General features: G+C 46.6%; 1 protein-coding gene across 4 annotated transcripts in view; it reads right to left on the reverse strand.

Moving 5' to 3' along the window:
- The window catches only part of DIXDC1 (DIX domain containing 1), a 190,007-nt gene that overhangs the window by 105,497 nt on the left and 67,023 nt on the right, over positions 1 to 17,487 (reverse strand). For all 4 annotated transcript variants that reach the window (XM_073657127.1, XM_073657125.1, XM_073657126.1 and 1 more), the window contains 2 exons: positions 16,063 to 16,312; positions 11,623 to 11,727 (listed from right to left, as the gene is read on the reverse strand). In XM_073657127.1, the coding sequence (XP_073513228.1) occupies positions 11,623 to 11,727; positions 16,063 to 16,312 (355 nt within the window). The remainder of the gene's footprint in view (positions 1 to 11,622; positions 11,728 to 16,062; positions 16,313 to 17,487) is intronic.

The raw sequence follows: 17,487 nt of genomic DNA on the forward strand, positions 1-17,487 counted from the left end.
AGATAATAGATAGATGATAGATAGATAATAGATGGATGATAGATAATAGATAGATAATAGATAGATAGATAATGGATAGATGATAGATAATAGATAGATGATAGATAGATAATAGATAGATAATAGGTAATAGATAGATAATAGATAGATAATAGATAGATGATAGATAGATAATAGATAGATAGATAGATGATAGATAATAGATAGATAGATAGATGATAGATAGATAATAGATAGATAATAGATAGATAGATAATAGATAGATACTAGATAGATAGATAGATGATAGATAGATAATAGATAGATAGATAATAGATAGATAGATGATAGATAGATAATAGATAGATAGATAGATGCTAGATAGATAATAGATAGATAGATAATAGATAGATAGATGATAGATAGATAATAGATAGATAGATAGATGATAGATAGATAGATAGATGATAGATAGATGATAGATAGATAGATAATAGATAGATAGATGATAGATAATAGATAGATAGATGATAGATAGATAATAGATAGATGATAGATAGATAATAGATAGATAGATAATAGATAGATAATATATAGATGATAGATAATAGATAGATGATAGATAGATAATCTATAAGATAGATAATAGATAAATAATAGATATATTGATAGATAATAGAAAATGAAAGATAATAGATAGATGATAGATAAATGATAGATAATAGATAGATGATAGATAGATAATAGATATATAGATAGATAATAGATAGATGATAGATAATAGATATATAGATAGATAATAGTAGCTAGATAATAGATAGATGATAGTAGATAGATAATAGACAGATGATAGTAGATAGAATAGATAAATAATAGATAGATAATAGATAGATAGATAGATAGATGATAGTAGATAGAATAGATGAATAATAGATAGATGATAGATAGATAGATAATAGATAGATGATAGATAGATAATAGATATATAGATAGATAATAGTAGATAGATAATAGATAGATGATAGTAGATAGATAATAGACAGATGATAGTAGATAGAATAGATAAATAATAGATAGATAATAGATAGATAGATAGATGATAGTAGATAGAATAGATGAATAATAGATAGCCGTCAAAGCTATAGAAATGGAACAGATAATGCACTCACCAACAGTGTTGCTTGATGATATTATTATTATTATTATTTATTATTATAGGGCCATTTATTCCATAGCGCTTTACATGTGAAAAGGGGTATACATAGCAAAAACAAGTACAATAATCTTGAACAAAATGTGACAGCGACTGGTACAGGAGGAGCGAGGACCCTGCCGGCGAGGGCTCACAATCTACAAGGGACGGGTGAGGATACATTAGGTGAGGGATAGTCCTGTTTATTCGGGATTACACATGCGGAGTGGTGGTGCAGGTTCTGGGGTGCGGGGGTAAGAGGACAAAGGCCGTTTCGCGCGAGTCCTGCGGACCTGTTGAAGCGAAGGACTCGCGCGAAACGGCCGTTGTCCTCTTGCCCCCGCACCCCAGAACCTGCACCACCCCTCCGCATGTGTAATCCCGAATAAACAGAACTATTATCAAGCAACACTGTTGGTGAGTGCATTATGTGTTCCATTTCTATAGCTTTGACGGCTCAGGTTTCACTATATATGGAATTTGCACCCCACGGCTCGCATGTACACGGCTAGTGCCCTGTCTACGTGGTTTTCAGCCTAACACTCTTTCATATGCAGAGTGTAGCCTCACTATTTCTTCTTATATGCTAAATAATAGATAGATAGATAGATGATAGATAATAGATAGAAAGATGATAGATAATAGATAAATAGATACTGTGGTAGATCGGCTCGCTTGGTTGCACATAGAGGTACACAGGAACACTGTCTCTAAATCTTCTGCTGAGTTTATTAAGAGCACTGCATAAACCACAGCAATGTTAGCAAAAACAAACACGGCCTTCCTGGCCTAACAGGAAAAACAAAACTTAACCATAACGTATAGCACAGTCCTTGTTGCTACGGGTAACCGCCTGCTTCAGGAACAAACAATCCCAGGTTTGACTTTCCTTCATATGACCAAAACAGCTCAGAGCTTTCACCTACAGGCCCTCCCCACACCAAATGCTCTGAAGACTGGGATTTTATCCTCTGACCTCCTCCCTCTCTACAGGTGTTCAATCACCCTAGCACTCAAGATGGCTGATTAACCCCCTCGTGTGCTGGAACCTTTGTCGTATGTTCAATTACTGGAGCTAACAATCTCAGTGCTACATATCTCCCCTCCAGTACTTCGCCAGTGACCTTGTCACATATCCCCCCACTCTGCCTAAAGCAGTAGGTTTTACCCTTCAGTCACCAAACAGGGGAGTCTAAACTGGCATCTGTGTTACCATGCAGCTTCCCAGTCCTGTGTTCCACTTGAAAGATGAAGATCTGTAGCCCTGAGTTTCAACTCTTGGAACGCCATATCTATTTCAAGAGACCATTTGGCCATTGACATCTTGGTGCCTTTAAGAAGGTCCATCAGGGGTGCGGCTATCATGGCGAAGTTCGGGATACAAAGCTGATAGTGTCTCACCACTCCCAGAAATGCCCGAAGCTGTTGCTTGGAGACCGGTTTCGGACAATTTTGGACTGCCTCCACCTTATTCACTTGAGGCTTTACTTTGCTTCTTCCAACGATGTAGCCCAGGTATTTTCCCTTCTTTTTGCCGATTGTACACTTCTTTGGGTTTATAGTAAACCCCACTTTCCTCAGCGCATCCAGCACGGCCTGGACTTTCTGCAGATGACTTCCCCAATCCGGGCTGAATATCACAACATCATCAAGGTAAGCTGCGGAGTACTTTTTGTGAGGGGCTAATGTCCGGTCTATGGCCCTCCAGAATGTAGCTGGGGCTCCTTGCAGCCAGAACAGAATTCTGGTGTACTGGAAGCAACCGTCAGGTGTAGAAGAGGCCGTCTTCTCCTTTGTACTTTGAGCGAGAAGAATTTGGGAGTAACCTTTCGTGAGGTCCAGGGTGGTGATGTATCTGGCTGACCTTAGCTTCACTACGAGATCATCAATGCAGGGCATTGCATTCGCATCACGTTTCAACATCACATTTAGTTTCCTGTGGTTGTTGCAGAAACGTGACTCTCCCGCAGGCATCCGCACTTGTGTTTCCCTCAAGATTTCATGTTCAACCACCTGCGTACGTCCTGGCAACTCCGAGAACAGGTCCTGGTTCGGCTGAAGTAGTTCTCTGCACTGTTGTTTCTGGGCCGGTGACAGTGTCTCTGCCACTGTGAAATCCACCGTGTCCCCTTCTGGCTTGTTCAGCCCACATGGAGGTTCAAAGGGATCCCGCTGTTGCCCTGCCTTGATGAATATTGGCATGAGAGGATTTTGGAAGAGAGAAGTGGTATCAGTTAACTGGCAGGTGGGACAGGACTTGCAATATCTTAGGATTTCTCTGTGACATCTGGGCCAATAGAACCTCTGCATGACTCGTTCTTGAGTTTTGTCCACCCCCAGATGGTCACCTAAGACATGTGAATGGGCTCTATCCAGCACTCTTTGTCTATAGGGTTCTGGTACCAACAACTGCTCCACTATCTCCTCCCTCACTTTATTAACTTGGTACAATAAGTCCCCACTCGACATAAAATAGGGAAACCTGGTGTCAGCCCCCGACTCCTGTGCTATGCCATTTATGATGGTTACCTTAGTGAACGCTTCTTTTAGTGAAAGGTCTCTATGTTGGATGAACCCCAAATTTTCTCTGGTTACCCCTATCTCAGGAATGTCTGCTTCAGGGAATACTACTTTCTCCTCTTTTCCCATTACACAGAAGGGAAACTCGTCAGACTCTGGGGTTGGTGAGACTTTTTTAGGGCCAACCCGTTTCTTACTCGAATAACCTAGGTCTCTGCCCTTCCCCCACAAGTCCCAAAACAACACAAAGTCCTGGCCTATGATGACTGGGTGCAACAAATCCTGGACCACACCGACCTCATGGGACTCAGTACCTTGGGCCGTCGCAATGACCACTCTGGCCACTGGATAACTTTTAGCATACCCATGAATGCAGCGGATGCACACCTTTTTCCCAGGGATCAATTGGCGAGGGAGCGTGTCACTCACGAGGGTCACCAAACTCCCTGAGTCTAGTAATCCAGTCATTTGCAGGTCACTCACTTTGACAGGACAAGTTTGGGGCACCTTGCCGGGTGGACAGTCCACACTGCAAGCTGGATATGCGTAGAATGAACACCGGCGTCCCATGCTACAGTCCATTTGCTCGGTGGTCAGGTGACAATGGGCTGCTATATGACCTGGACCGTGACATCTCCATCAAATTACATCCCCTGATGAGGGCCTTGGCATGACATCTGCCGCCCCCTTGGACTGTGGATGCCCCACCCCCTTTTTAACCTCCGGCCCCCAGTATGGAATGGGTTGCCTCCTCACGGAACCGGTTGACCCCGATACCTTTCGACCAGTCCGACCAAGTCATCGGCGTTTTGGGGATCTCCCTGGGCAACCCAAGTCTGCATCGGGCTCGGAAGGGAGTGCACGAACAGGTCCATTCCATTACAACTCGCTCCACCATCTGCGCTGGGGTAGAGGACTCCGGCTGTAACCACTTTTGGACGAGGTACAGAAGATCAAACATTTCGGAGCGAGGGGGTTTGTCACAGTGATATGCCCAGCAGTGGGCCCGTTGTGCCCTGACAGACATTGTCACCCCCAAGAGTGCCAAAATTTCTTTTTTCAATTTTTCATATTCTTTGACGTCCTGTAAAGCCAAATCATAGTAGGCCTTTTGTGGCTCCCCCATAAAGTATGGCGCCAGGACTTCCGCCCACTGCTCTGGCGGGAGTTTCTCTCTATCGGCGACCCTTTCAAAAACGGTTAAAAAGGCCTCTATGTCATCACCCGGGGTCATTTTCTGTAAGGCTCTCCTCACCGCCTTCTGAACAGAGAAATCATCAGCTGACAATGGAGTTGGAGCTGTTGCCGTGCCACGAACTGCCTCTGTGAGTAAATCAATCTGCCGCTGCTGCTGTAGTCGACTCTTGCTGGTACTGTTGGAGCTGCTGCTGGTGTTGTTGCTGCTGCAGCTGTTGTATAAGCAGCTTACTTATCTCCTGTTGCTGTTGCAGCTGCTCTTGATGCTTCTGCAGTTGTTGCTGTTGGAGCTGCTGCTGCTCCTCATGCTGTTGCTGCTGCTGCCTCCCTTGCTGCTAGAGCCGCTGCTGCTGTCGCTCTAGTTGCTGCTGGAGCTGCTGCTGTGGCTACCGATGCCTCTGCATGTGCTTCTGGTGTTGGCTTTGGACCAGGTGCTTGATCAGCTCCTCCATTTTGTCTGACCGCTGTTCCATGCTCACAGCTGCCTTTACCCAGGACATGCAGTCAGTCCACAGCCGTCACACTTGCTTCCAGGGGGTCTTGCCCGCATTCTCCACCAACTGTGGTAGATCGGCTCACTTGGTTGCACATAGAGTTACACAGGAACACTGTCTCTTTAAATCTTCCGCTGAGTTTATTAAGAGTACTGCATAAACTACAGCAAAAAAAAACACGGCCTTCCTGGTCTAACAGAAAAAACTAAACTTAAACATAACATATGGCCTTGCGACGGGTAACCGCCCGCTTCAGGAACAAACAATCCCAGGTTTGTTTTTTCTTCATATGACCAGACGAAAACAGCTCAGAGCTTTCACCTACAGGCCCTCCCCACACCAAATGCTCTAAAAGCTGGGATTTTATCCTCTGCCCTCCTCCCTCTCTACAGGTGTTCAATCACCCTAGCACTCAAGATGGCTGATTAACCCGCTTGTGTGCTGGAACCTTTTACCTATGTTCAATTGCTGGAGCTAACAATCTCAGTGCTACATATCTCCCCTCCAGTACTTTGCCAGTGACCTTGTCACAATAGATAATAGATAGATAGATAGATAGATAGATAGATAGATAGATAGATAGATAGATAAATAGATAATAGATAGTGCTAGGATGATTGAACACCTGTAGAGAGGGAGGAAGTCAGAGGATAAAATTCACAGCCTTTAGAGCATTTGGTGTGGGGTGGGCCTGGAGGTAACCGATCTGGAGCTTTTTGTTTCACAAATGCTGGATGGATGGAGATTGCGGGTCTCCTGCTTTGAGTGCCTTTGTTAAAGAACATGGATGCTGGACTCTAAGCCAGCTAACCAGCACTATTGTATGGACTTGTTATTTTATGTTTTACCTTCTGCTGGACAAAGGCTGTATTTACGTTTTACGATGATGTGGTTTATGAGGATTGTAATAAACCAGCCACACTTTAAATTGAAACGGTTCCTGTGTCTGCCTCTTTAACTAGCTGAGTGAGTCGATCTACCACAATTGATAATAGATAGATAATAGATAGACAGATAATAGATATAAGGATTGATAGATAGATAGATAGATAGATAGATAGATAGATAGATAGATAGATAGATAATAGATAGTGTGGTAAGACGACTCACTCGGCTGCTTCCAGAAGTAGGCTCAGGACACGGTTTCCTCTGTAGGTTTATTGAAGCGGCATAAGCATTTCCAATTTCAGCAAAATAAACACGGCCTTTCCGGCGTAACGGCAAAAAAAACCCATAAAGTATAGCACAGTCCATAAGTGAGCGCCGCTCTCGGTATCTAAAGCCGTTTAAGCAAAGACCTTTTGTGGAGCTCCCTAGCTTCCACACACACAGCCTCTAGCTCACACCCCAGAAAAAAAAATTGTGACTGAACATTTATCCTTGCTCAGCCACATCCTGAGGGAAGGTAGGGTGAATGACTTCCCACCCGATCTCTATGTCATTCACACAAAACCACTCCCTTCACAATAGTGATCACATCCCCAACATATAACATGCTGGGGAAAAGTTGTAAGTTCAGTTCACACAGGCTACCAGCTGTAGTGACACATACCTCCCCTCACATATAGATAGATAATAGATAGATAGATAATAGATAGATAGCTAGATAGATAGAAAATGTATAATAGATAGATAGACACTGGATTATCAGATTTTCTGGATTATCAAATATTTATAGATACTAGAGACTAGATATTTCATACATCTATTGAAATTTCATGCTAGATTTCAATTCTGTTCTGGAATAAGGTTGTCACAGGTTTACTGCAACAGAGTGGGGCCAGAAGACCACGGTGTCTGGTTTTACAAACTCCTGTCCCGGTTACAAGCACTTCACCATTATATTAAACAGTGCAGGTTTCTGCTAGCAGTGCACGGGTTAATCTGTTCAGTTGAGAGCTTCTGAAGCTTTCCTGCTTTGATGGTCTCAGCTGCTCAGTGTTGGCCACTCCCCTCTCCTATATATATACAGTACAGACCAAAAGTTTGGACACACCTTCTCATTTAAAGATTTTTCTGTATTTTCATGACTATGAAAATTGTACATTCACACTGAAGGCATCAAAACTATGAATTAACACATGTGAAATTATATACTTAACAAAAAAGTGTGAAACAACTGAAAATATGTCTTATATTCTAGGTTCTTCAAAGTAGCCACCTTTTGCTTTGATGACTGCTTTGCACACTCTTGGCATTCTCTTTTCAGTTGTTTCACACTTTTTTGTTAAGTATATAATTCCACATGTGTTAATTCATAGTTTTGATGCCTTCAGTGTGAATGTACAATTTTCATAGTCATGAAAATACAAAAAAATCTTTAAATGAGAAGGTGTGTCCAAACTTTTGGTCTGTACTGTATATATATATATATATATATATATATATATATATACACTCACCTCTGGCAATCAGAGGAGGAGTTGCTAGAGGAGGCGTTTGGAGTGGTATTCTAAAGACTGCTGCTTGGTGTTTGTCTGTGTGCATATCCTCATCCTCTCCTATTTGGTTTTTCCTTCCTTTACTTCCCAATGTTCCACTCTGTTGTTTGTGAGTAAATATTTGTATAATTGGCATTTTCATTTATCCCTGTACGTCTTCCCTTGTTAGTCTGGTTTATACTTTCTTATACACTATTACTCCCCACTTCCCGGGGTGGAGAAGGGGACAGATAAGGACTGATTCAGGAGAACAGCAAGGCACGTGGCCCCAGCGTCTTCACTATTAGAAAAATCCAGTGAGCAGGGATAGCTAGGGCGCCCTTAGCTTTAGGAATAATGAAGCAGCCCCTGGCCCCGGGATATCCGACAACAGTGCGGTGGACAAAGGTTCTTTTTCGGGACTGTGTTACAGAACTGATTACACATAAACCTGAAAATCGTTTGCACAGCCCTTTTGCTTGTCATGGGACATTGTGCTGTTCTGGAAAATATTTCTAAAATTCCTTCAGAAATTGCAAAAGAGAATCCTAACCATTACATCAAAAAGTAAACTAAGCATTTAAAGAAACTTATAATGCAATAATAGTGATCCTGAAATCATCTAGGCTAACAGGACAAGTATCAACAGAAAATAACCAATTATTTAAATCAGGTTTTTGTGTTCCATGTATTTTTAAAAAATATTAGCAGTGGGTTTTTCATAACACAATCTTTATTAAAAAAATATAAAAATTAGTACTCTTGCTATTTTCACACTGGTCACTGGGGCTTTTCACACTTTACGTCCTTTCAGGAAGAGTTTTCAGCAGTTTCCTTAACAGCAGAGGCAGGATTACAATGATTGAGAAAACCGCTATACTTAGCTGAAAATACAGGATCCACCAATCATAAAAGGTGATGTCACAGCTCACCTCCTCCCCCTTCCTTCACAATCACCTTTGCAGGCGCTAATTAGATGCTTTAGTACAATAGACAGGGTCTGTTCATTGGTGTTAACTTACATGTGATTTTCCTGACACTACAGGAAGTTAGAGTCTAAGAAACCCCAGTGGCCGGTGTGAAAACTGCAAGATTTCTATTTTTTTATTTTAAATGCAGATTGTGACATGGAAATAAAGGAAGCACCATTTTCAAAAATAAAACAACACATTTAGCACATAAGTCTGATTTAAACAATATGTCATGTTATGGTGACAGCTTCCCTGTAGCGATGTGTGAAAGAGACCCAATGATATGAATTCTTTAAGGGGGATGCAGCGTAGACACGTTCAGATCTTTGTCTCTCTGCACTGGGTATCCTGACTGTCAAACTGTCTAGGCTTAATAGGCCTGACTGTCTAGGCTTAATAGATGGCTTACAGGAAGTGGGGGGTGGGTTGTAGCCTCTACAGGAAGTGGGGGCGGGTCATAGCCTCCACAGGAAGTGGGGGCGGGTCATAGCCTATACAGGAAGTGGGAGCGGGTCATAGCCTCCACAGGAAGTGGGGACGGGTCACAGCCTCTACAGGAAGTGGGGGCGGGTCATAGCCTCCACAGGAAGTGGGGGCGGATCACAGCCTCTACAAGAAGTGGGGGCGGATCTTTTTTCCGGCAGGAAGTGGGGGCGGATCTTTGTTTTGGCAGGAAGTGGGGGCGGGTCTTTGCCTCGGCAGGAAGTGAGGGCGAGTCTTTGTCTTGGCAGGAAGTGGGGGCGGGTCTTTGTCTTGGCAGGAAGTGGGGGCGGGTTTTTATCTTTCTACAGGAAGTGTGGGCGGGTCTTTGTCTCTGCAGAAAATTGGGGCAGATCGTAGCCTCGAAAAAAAGTGAGGGCGGGACTTTGCCTCAACAGGAAGTGGCGTTGGGTCTTTGTCTCTGCAGGAAGTGAGGGCAGGTCTCGACCAGAAGTTGAGTGGGGTCTTTGTATCGGCAGGAAATGGGGGCGGGTTTGGTCTTGACAGGGAGTGGGGGCAGGCCTTTGCCAATACAGGAAGTGGGGCAAGTTTTGTCTCGGTGGGAAGTGGGGGCAATTCTTTGTCTTTACAGGGAGTGAGGAAGGTTCTTTGTCTGTACAGGAAGTTGGGGTAGTTCTTTGTTTCCACAGGCAGTGCGGTTGTTTCTTTGTCTCCAGAATAAGTAGGGGGGGGGGGGTACTTTGTCTTTACAAGCAGTAGAAATTAATTGTCTATCCATATGATGTATGGAGTTACTGGGTCCTTCACAGCATGCGATGCTCTTTGTAGCCACTCTAAACAATAAATGAGGGTCCTCAACACAGACCCCCTTTTGAACCAGACAAATCCTATTCTGAGTGATAACCCGTTTCTGGCTGCATCACTGTACACAACTAGTTAATGATGAGCGTGTCTCTATGTATTATTCATGCAGATGTCCGTATGGAGCGTGGCCGGGTCTGAGCTGCAGGACGGACTCTCTGCAGGGAGTCAGCGGATCACCACGATGAGTCTGATCCATAATACGTCCCATGGGTGACATGATATGTCCCATCTCATAAACTAGGAGCAGGCAGTGTTAGGCCACATGTAGCATTCGGCCCGCATGTAACACGTGTCCAAAGTGCGTCTGCTGAGAGGCCGCTTATTAAATGTCGCCGCAGCTTTCTGCCGCAGTGCTAATAACTAGATTAACTATTGTTAATCGTCGCATGATTTTCAGTTGAAACAGCTGTTCCCTGCGATTGCTAAATGAGTCATTTTAGATCCATGCAATTTTCAGATATGACTCGGCTGCTCCTTCCTGCCTCACCCCTACCTTGCCCCATTTAGCCTTACCCTTACCATGCTCCATTCTGCCTCACCCTATAGCCTTCTAGAGCTGGCTGCACCAATACCATGCTCCATTTCACCTTACCTTTACCCTGCTCCATTCTGCCTCACCCCTTATCGTTCTCCAGCTAGCCACGTCACTACCCTGCTCCATCTCACCTTACCCTACTCCTTCATGCCTTACTCTGCTCCATTTGGCCTCACCCCCTACCCTTCTCCGGCTGGCCAAGCCTGTACCTGCTCTATTTGGTCTTAACCTGCTCCATTCTGCCTCACCTCTTACCCTGCTCCATCTGGCCATACCCTTGCTCTGCTCCATTTGGCCTTACCCTGCTCCATTCTGCCTCACCTCTTACCTTGCTCCATTCTTCCTCACCTCTTACCCTGCTCCATCTAGCCGTACCCTTACTCTGCTCCATTTGGCCTTACCCTGCTCCATTCTGCCTCACCCCTTACCCTTCTCCAGCTGTCCACGCCCCTAACCTGCTCCATCTGGCCTTATCCTGTTGTTGGCGAAATATGCAGATGAATTACTTTTACCCTGTGTTGGCACACAGTGAAATCAATGGGCCATCCATGTAATGCAGCTGCGCTGTGCTCTGGTCTATTGAGGGGAGACCTGAGTAGTGGACCCCTCTCCATTGCATTGATTACCCCCATAGGACACATAATAAGAGGTCGCTTAAAGGTGGCCGTACAGCACAGACTGCAATCAGCAAATGAGCCCCCGGATGCCAGTCACCCTTTTTTTTTTTGCTGTTTTACAGTTGACTGATTTTTCCCAATAAAAATCTATGGCGAGGGCAAATAACAAATCCCCAATTCTGTCATGAAGTTCCGATGCAATGTACACATGGTATGGTGGGGCCGAGTAATGAGATGGGAATCACCCTTTATGGGGCTCCATACACTTCTATGGGAGATCAGAAAACTGCAGAGCACTCGTGTGTGCACAATGACCACTGCACCATTGGTCTAGCTCTCTCAGATATTTAGGACCTATCCTATAGATCAGAGATGGCTATGGCGCCTCTTACCTGGACGACTCGGATGGAGAGCGACTGCCTTGACCTTCGTATTGCTGCACCATTGCCCGCACGCTCCAGTACGGGTTTCCGATCTCGTCTTCCACGCTGCTGTTCCTGTAGATATTAATATATTATTAGTTACTGAGACAAATATCCGAGACTCACATATAGGGGAATAGCCCTGTACATATGCACCCCCTATACTCACCCCTGATCCAGCCAACTGCTGATAGAGGGGCCACACTGTGAGATGTACCCCCCTGCTATACTGTTCTGCCCACTACTAATATCTCCTGACAGCATACAGTGGTGGAAGGAAGCATCAGGCATGATGGACTACAACCCCCAATCTTTTTATTTTTTGTGAACATCCAATGCACTCTCAGAGCATGCATATGTATGGGGGATTGATTTCTGCAGACCATGCGCTGGGCCGATAGGTATATGGTCACCTTTAGTTTGCCCCAAAATTATATTAAAAAGATAGGGTTTAAGGTAAGATGGGATCTATTTGAAAAAGAGCGGCACATCTGACCCCAGGCTGTTTCTGGTATTGCAGTTCGGTACCATTTACTTTACAGATGAGATGCAATAGCAAGCTCAGATACGGTGGGGATAAAATACATGGATTCATGCTGGCGAATGGTCCTGATGCACATGTGTTTGGGGCATTCTGTGGATTTCACTTCACCTTTTGCAAGAGTCGTGATTCTCCTGATCGGTCTTGTCCGACTATGGAGAGGATTACATACCTCACTTTGTGCACAGGTTTTATACCGCCACCCTCAGTCATTACAGCAGTGATTTATACCAGGCGGCAATAACTCTGCTGCAGCACTGACAGTGATGAGGCCTTATATGATGAGGCCTTATATCTGCTGCACAGAGAGTAGCGCAACCCCTGCAGTCAGAGGGGATTCATGGGAGGGGGATTCATCGGAGGGAGATTCATGGGAGGGGGATTCATCGGAGGGAGATTCATGGGAGGGGGATTCATGGGAGGGGGATTCATCGGAGGGAGATTCATGGGAGGGGGATTCATCGGAGGGGGATTCATAGGAGGGAGATTCATGGGAGGGGGATTCATGGGAGGGGGATTCATGGGAGGGGGATTCATCGGAGGGGGATTCATGGGAGGGGGGTTCATGGGAGGGGGATTCATCGGAGGGGGATTCATGGGAGGGGGGTTCATGGGAGGGGGATTCATGGGAGGGGGATTCATCGGAGGGAGATTCATGGGAGGGGGATTCATCGGAGGGGGATTCATGGGAGGGGGATTCATGGGAGGGGGATTCATGGGAGGGGGATTCATGGGAGGGGGATTCATGGGAGGGGGGTTCATGGGAGGGGGATTCATCGGAGGGAGATTCATGGGAGGGGGATTCATCGGAGGGGGATTCATAGGAGGGAGATTCATGGGAGGGGGATTCATGGGAGGGGGATTCATCGAAGGGAGATTCATGGGAGGGAGATTCATGGGAGGGAGATTCATTAGAGTGGGATTCATGGGAGGGAGATACATGGGAGGGGGATTCATGGGAGGGGGATTCATGGGAGGGGGATTCATCGGAGGGAGATTTATCGGTGGGGGATTCATCAGAGGGAGATTCATGGGAGGGGGATTCATCGGAGGGAGATTCATGGGAGGGAGATTCATCAGAGGGGATTCATCGGAGGGAGATTCATGGGAGGGGGATTCATCGGAGGGAGGTTCATGGGAGGGAGATTCATCAGAGGGGATTCATCGGAGGGAGATTCATGGGAGGGGGATTCATCGGAGGGAGGTTTATCGGTGGGGGATTCATGGGAGGGGGATTCATCGGAGGGAGATTCATGGGAGGGAGATTCATCAGAGGGGATTCATCGGAGGGAGATTCATGGGAGGGGGATTCATCGGAGGGAGGTTTATCGGTGGGGGATTCATCGGAGGGGGATTCATCGGAGGGAGATTCATGGGAGGGGGGATTCATCGGAGGGAAATTCATGGGAGGGAGATTCATTGGAAGAAGATTCATGGGAGGGGGGTTCATCGGAGGGGGATCGGCAGCCTGTTCCTACAGGAAATGATATGCTCCTCTCACACCGCTAATGTCTGTAACGGGTCTGGGAGGCGGAACCTCTGGGCTACTATACAAGGGGGCGGTCCTTGTAAGGGAGCGGGTGGCGACCAGGCAGGCAGTCACAGCAGGTGACCGGGACAGTCTCTAGAAGAACGGGTAGGAGGTCACGGCAAGTGACCGGGACAGTCTCTGGATGAACGGGCAGATGGTCACGGCAAGTGACCGGGGCAGTCTCTGGGTGAACGGGCAGATGGTCACGGCAAGTGACCGGGGCAGTCTCTGGGTGAACGGGCAGATGGTCACGGCAAGTGACCGGGGCAGTCTCTGGGTGAACGGGCAGATGGTCACGGCAAGTGACCGGGGCAGTCTCTGGGTGAACGGGCAGATGGTCACGGCAAGTGACCGGGGCAGTCTCTGGGTAAAGGATTGGTACGACCTGTGGCGGCTGATGGTAGACGTGAGCTCCCAGGTGAGCAGGCGAGAGTCTCTGGATAAACGGGTGGTCACAGCATGTGACGGCGGAGCCTCCAGGAAGACCAACAGACAGGCGGCAGATGAGCGCTCCCAGGTGAGCGGGCAGAAGTCTCTGGACAGGCGGGTGGTCACAGCACGTGACGGCAGAGCCTCCAGGTAGGCTAGCATACAGGCAGCAGATGAGCGCTCCCAGGTGAGCGGGCAGGAGTCACTGGACAGGCTGGTGGTCACAGCACGTGACGGCAGAGCCTCCAGGTAGGCTAGCAGGCAGGTAGCAGATGTGCGCTCCCAGGTGAGCGGGCAAGCTGGTCCTTAGACAGACTGACAAGAGTTGGAAGGCAGACCGTCGGACCTCAGGCAATCAGGCAGGTAGTTGATGTGCGCTCCCAGGTGAGCGGGCAAGTTGGTCCTTAGACAGACTGACAGGAGTAGTAAGGCAGACCGTCGGACCTCAGGCTAGCAGGCAGGTAGCAGAATATCAGGCAGGAATAAGACAGCAGGCTGGCAGGAATCTGGCAGGTATCTGGCAGGTAACTGGCAACGGGACCTGAGGGCTGAAGCAGAGTAGAACAGTGCAACAACATTGCTCGGGCACCTCCATTTTGGAGGAGGTGCCTTATATATGGTGAGGTCCTCCGGCCATTGGCCGGGGACTCCTTAGGACGGCGCGCGCAGCCCCTTTAAGAGGGAGGGAGCGCGCGCGCGCCCTAAGCACAGTGGCCGGGAAGGAGCGCGCGCTGCCAGCAGAGCGGGAGGAGGACGCCGGGCTCGGAGCAGAGAGGTGAGGGGAACAGCGTCCCTGCCTAGCAGAGGGCAGGGACGCCGACGCTACAATGTCAATGTAAATGATGGCGCTTACGAAAAGCCTCGACTCCACATCTTACCTGAGAATCTGGGTAATGATGAAGAGGAGACACCATGCTGAATACTGATCACAGACAGCCGACAAAATGAATGTCTGCACTATTCTTCTTACTACATGCAAAGATGCAGCAGAGCTGAAGGTGTCAGCGCCCACTGGAATGGAGGCACGAGAGATTTCTGCAGATATCACAATGCCATTTGCTACATCTGTATGATGGGAATCAGCCTGTGTCATGCAGTGTGTATAATGCCCCCCGCTGCTGCAAACATCTGCAATAATGGATTGGGCATGTTAGCATCCATCACGCCTAAAGGTGCTTATAGACCGTGCAATGTCAGAATCTCTCCTGCCCTTTCCCCACCACTATACACAAACGTGCTCATTTTGGTGGATTGTGCATGTGCTGTGAATAGGGAGTATAACTAGATCAAGCACGTTGTTGAAATCCGGCATGCTTCCCCAACATCATCTGTCAGGGGAGAGTCGCAAAGCCGCCAAGCACATTAGACGTTGTGTGACCGGGTCGCCCTGTGCCGCTGCTGCTTCGCAGCATAATGCAGATGAGTGAGGTCGCATTGTGACTCGTAAGGTACTGCAACTGGAAAGTTGGAAAAAGTCCGGACTAGTTGGATTTTTTTGTTTTTGTGACTTGCTCGTCGTGGTACCTTGCAGGTCGTAATGTCATCCCATTCATCACCATTGTGCGGCCACATAGAAGCAATTTTTTTTTGCTGCATATGGAGTGCGGGGCCTTCAGTCTCCTGAGTAAAGAGCTACAGAAGAGGTGTTTGAGTGACCCCCAAAAATCTGCAGGACAACTAAGTTCGTGTAAAGATGCTAAAAAAAAGTTAGCTGTACACAACAGATTTAAGACAGCAGAACTCGCTGATTTTGGAAGGATCATGAGATGACCTAATGTATAGGAGTCACCCAACTCACCCCCTACAGGGCAGAAAATGATTGGGGGGGTTGTACTCCAATGCCCGATCTTCTTATCATCCCTTTGAAAATATCCTGTGTACATCTCACACTGTCACTGACCGCGGTTACCTTTGTCGATAGCGGAAAACATCTCGTCCTGAGCGCGACATGTCCTGGCGAACCTCCGCGAGGGCGGCGGCGGCTCCCTGCGCCATTGCTGTGGTGGAGTGGGGTCTGTGGTTAGCAGAATGAGCGGCCTGGCTCTTCCCTGACCCACCCAACGCGCCATGATTGCTGGATCGTCCGGAAACTGGTTTGAAGTGAGCGGCTAAGGTGAGTATGAGTCTCATGATGGACTTCAGGTTTCCCTCCACGATATCTGTAGTGACAAAACGAAATCATTTAGAGGTTAGAGGGATTTCCAGGACTTATGTATTGATGGCCAGTCCTTAGAAGAGGTCATCGATATCAGTACGGCGGTGGTCCGACACCCAGCACCCCACCAATCAGCTGTGATCAGGTCCCAGAAGAGCACAGCGCCATACACTGTGTAGTGGCCATTCTGGGGTACTGCAGCTCAGCTCCTGTTCTTGTCAATAGGGGCTTTATATTCTGTATCTGATGCAGCCGTTCTCTATTGTCTCCTGAGCCTCCCCCCTCATCATCTCTCATGGGAAGGCCTGCCTCCAGATTTCTCCTCTCCTCCGCCTTTACCCAGGTCTTTCTGACAGTCCATCACACTAAGGGAGCCCTCCCCATTAATGAGAGGAGACAAGCTTAACCAGTTAATGACTGCAGTCAAATATTCAATTTCACATGTGGCAGTAAGAGCTGTACAAATGTTTGCCATTTTAAAATTGAAATCATTGTTTCCTCTTTTATTTTATGTGATACGCAGGGCCTAAATTCTATGACACTTTTATTTCTCATAAATAGAGATTTTTAAGACAACAAAGGACCATTAAAATACATTTTAAACTGTGCTCTCCTTTCCATAGCAATTACTCTTATGTATCGCACACGTGGGTATATTTTTGATGGGTTAAAGCTAAAGACAGTGGTCCGGACTGGCATTCCCTTCCCTTCTTTCCTTCCCTATCTTCCTTTCCTCCCTTCCTTCTTTCCCTGCCTTCCTTCCCTTCTTTCCTTCCATCCTCCCTTTCTTTCCTTTCTTCTCTTTCTTTCCTTTCCTTCTCTCTTGTTTTCTTCCTTCCTTAATTTCCTTTAGCTTCTTTCTTCTCTTTATCTTATTTCTTTCCCTGGTTTCTCTTTCTTCCTTTCTCCCTTCCCTCCTTCCCTTCCTTCCCTTTCTCTCATTTTCTTCCTTTCCCTTCCTTTCTTTCTCTTTCCTTCCTTCCTTTTCCTTCTTTCTTTTTCTTATTTCCATTCTTTACCTTCTTTCCTACCTTTCGTTACGTTATTTCCTTCATTCTTTTTTTTCCTTCTCTCCTCTCTCGTTTTCTTCCATTCTTTCCTTCCTTCCCTTCCTTTCTTTACCTACTTTCCTTCCTCCCTTCCCTCCTTCCTTCTTTCCATTCCTTCTTCCCTTTCCTC

Source organism: Phyllobates terribilis, unplaced genomic scaffold (assembly GCF_046119375.1).
Source record: "Phyllobates terribilis strain yellow unplaced genomic scaffold, ASM4611937v1 Scaffold_12__6_contigs__length_324123572, whole genome shotgun sequence".
NCBI classification, from domain to species: domain Eukaryota; kingdom Metazoa; phylum Chordata; class Amphibia; order Anura; family Dendrobatidae; genus Phyllobates; species Phyllobates terribilis.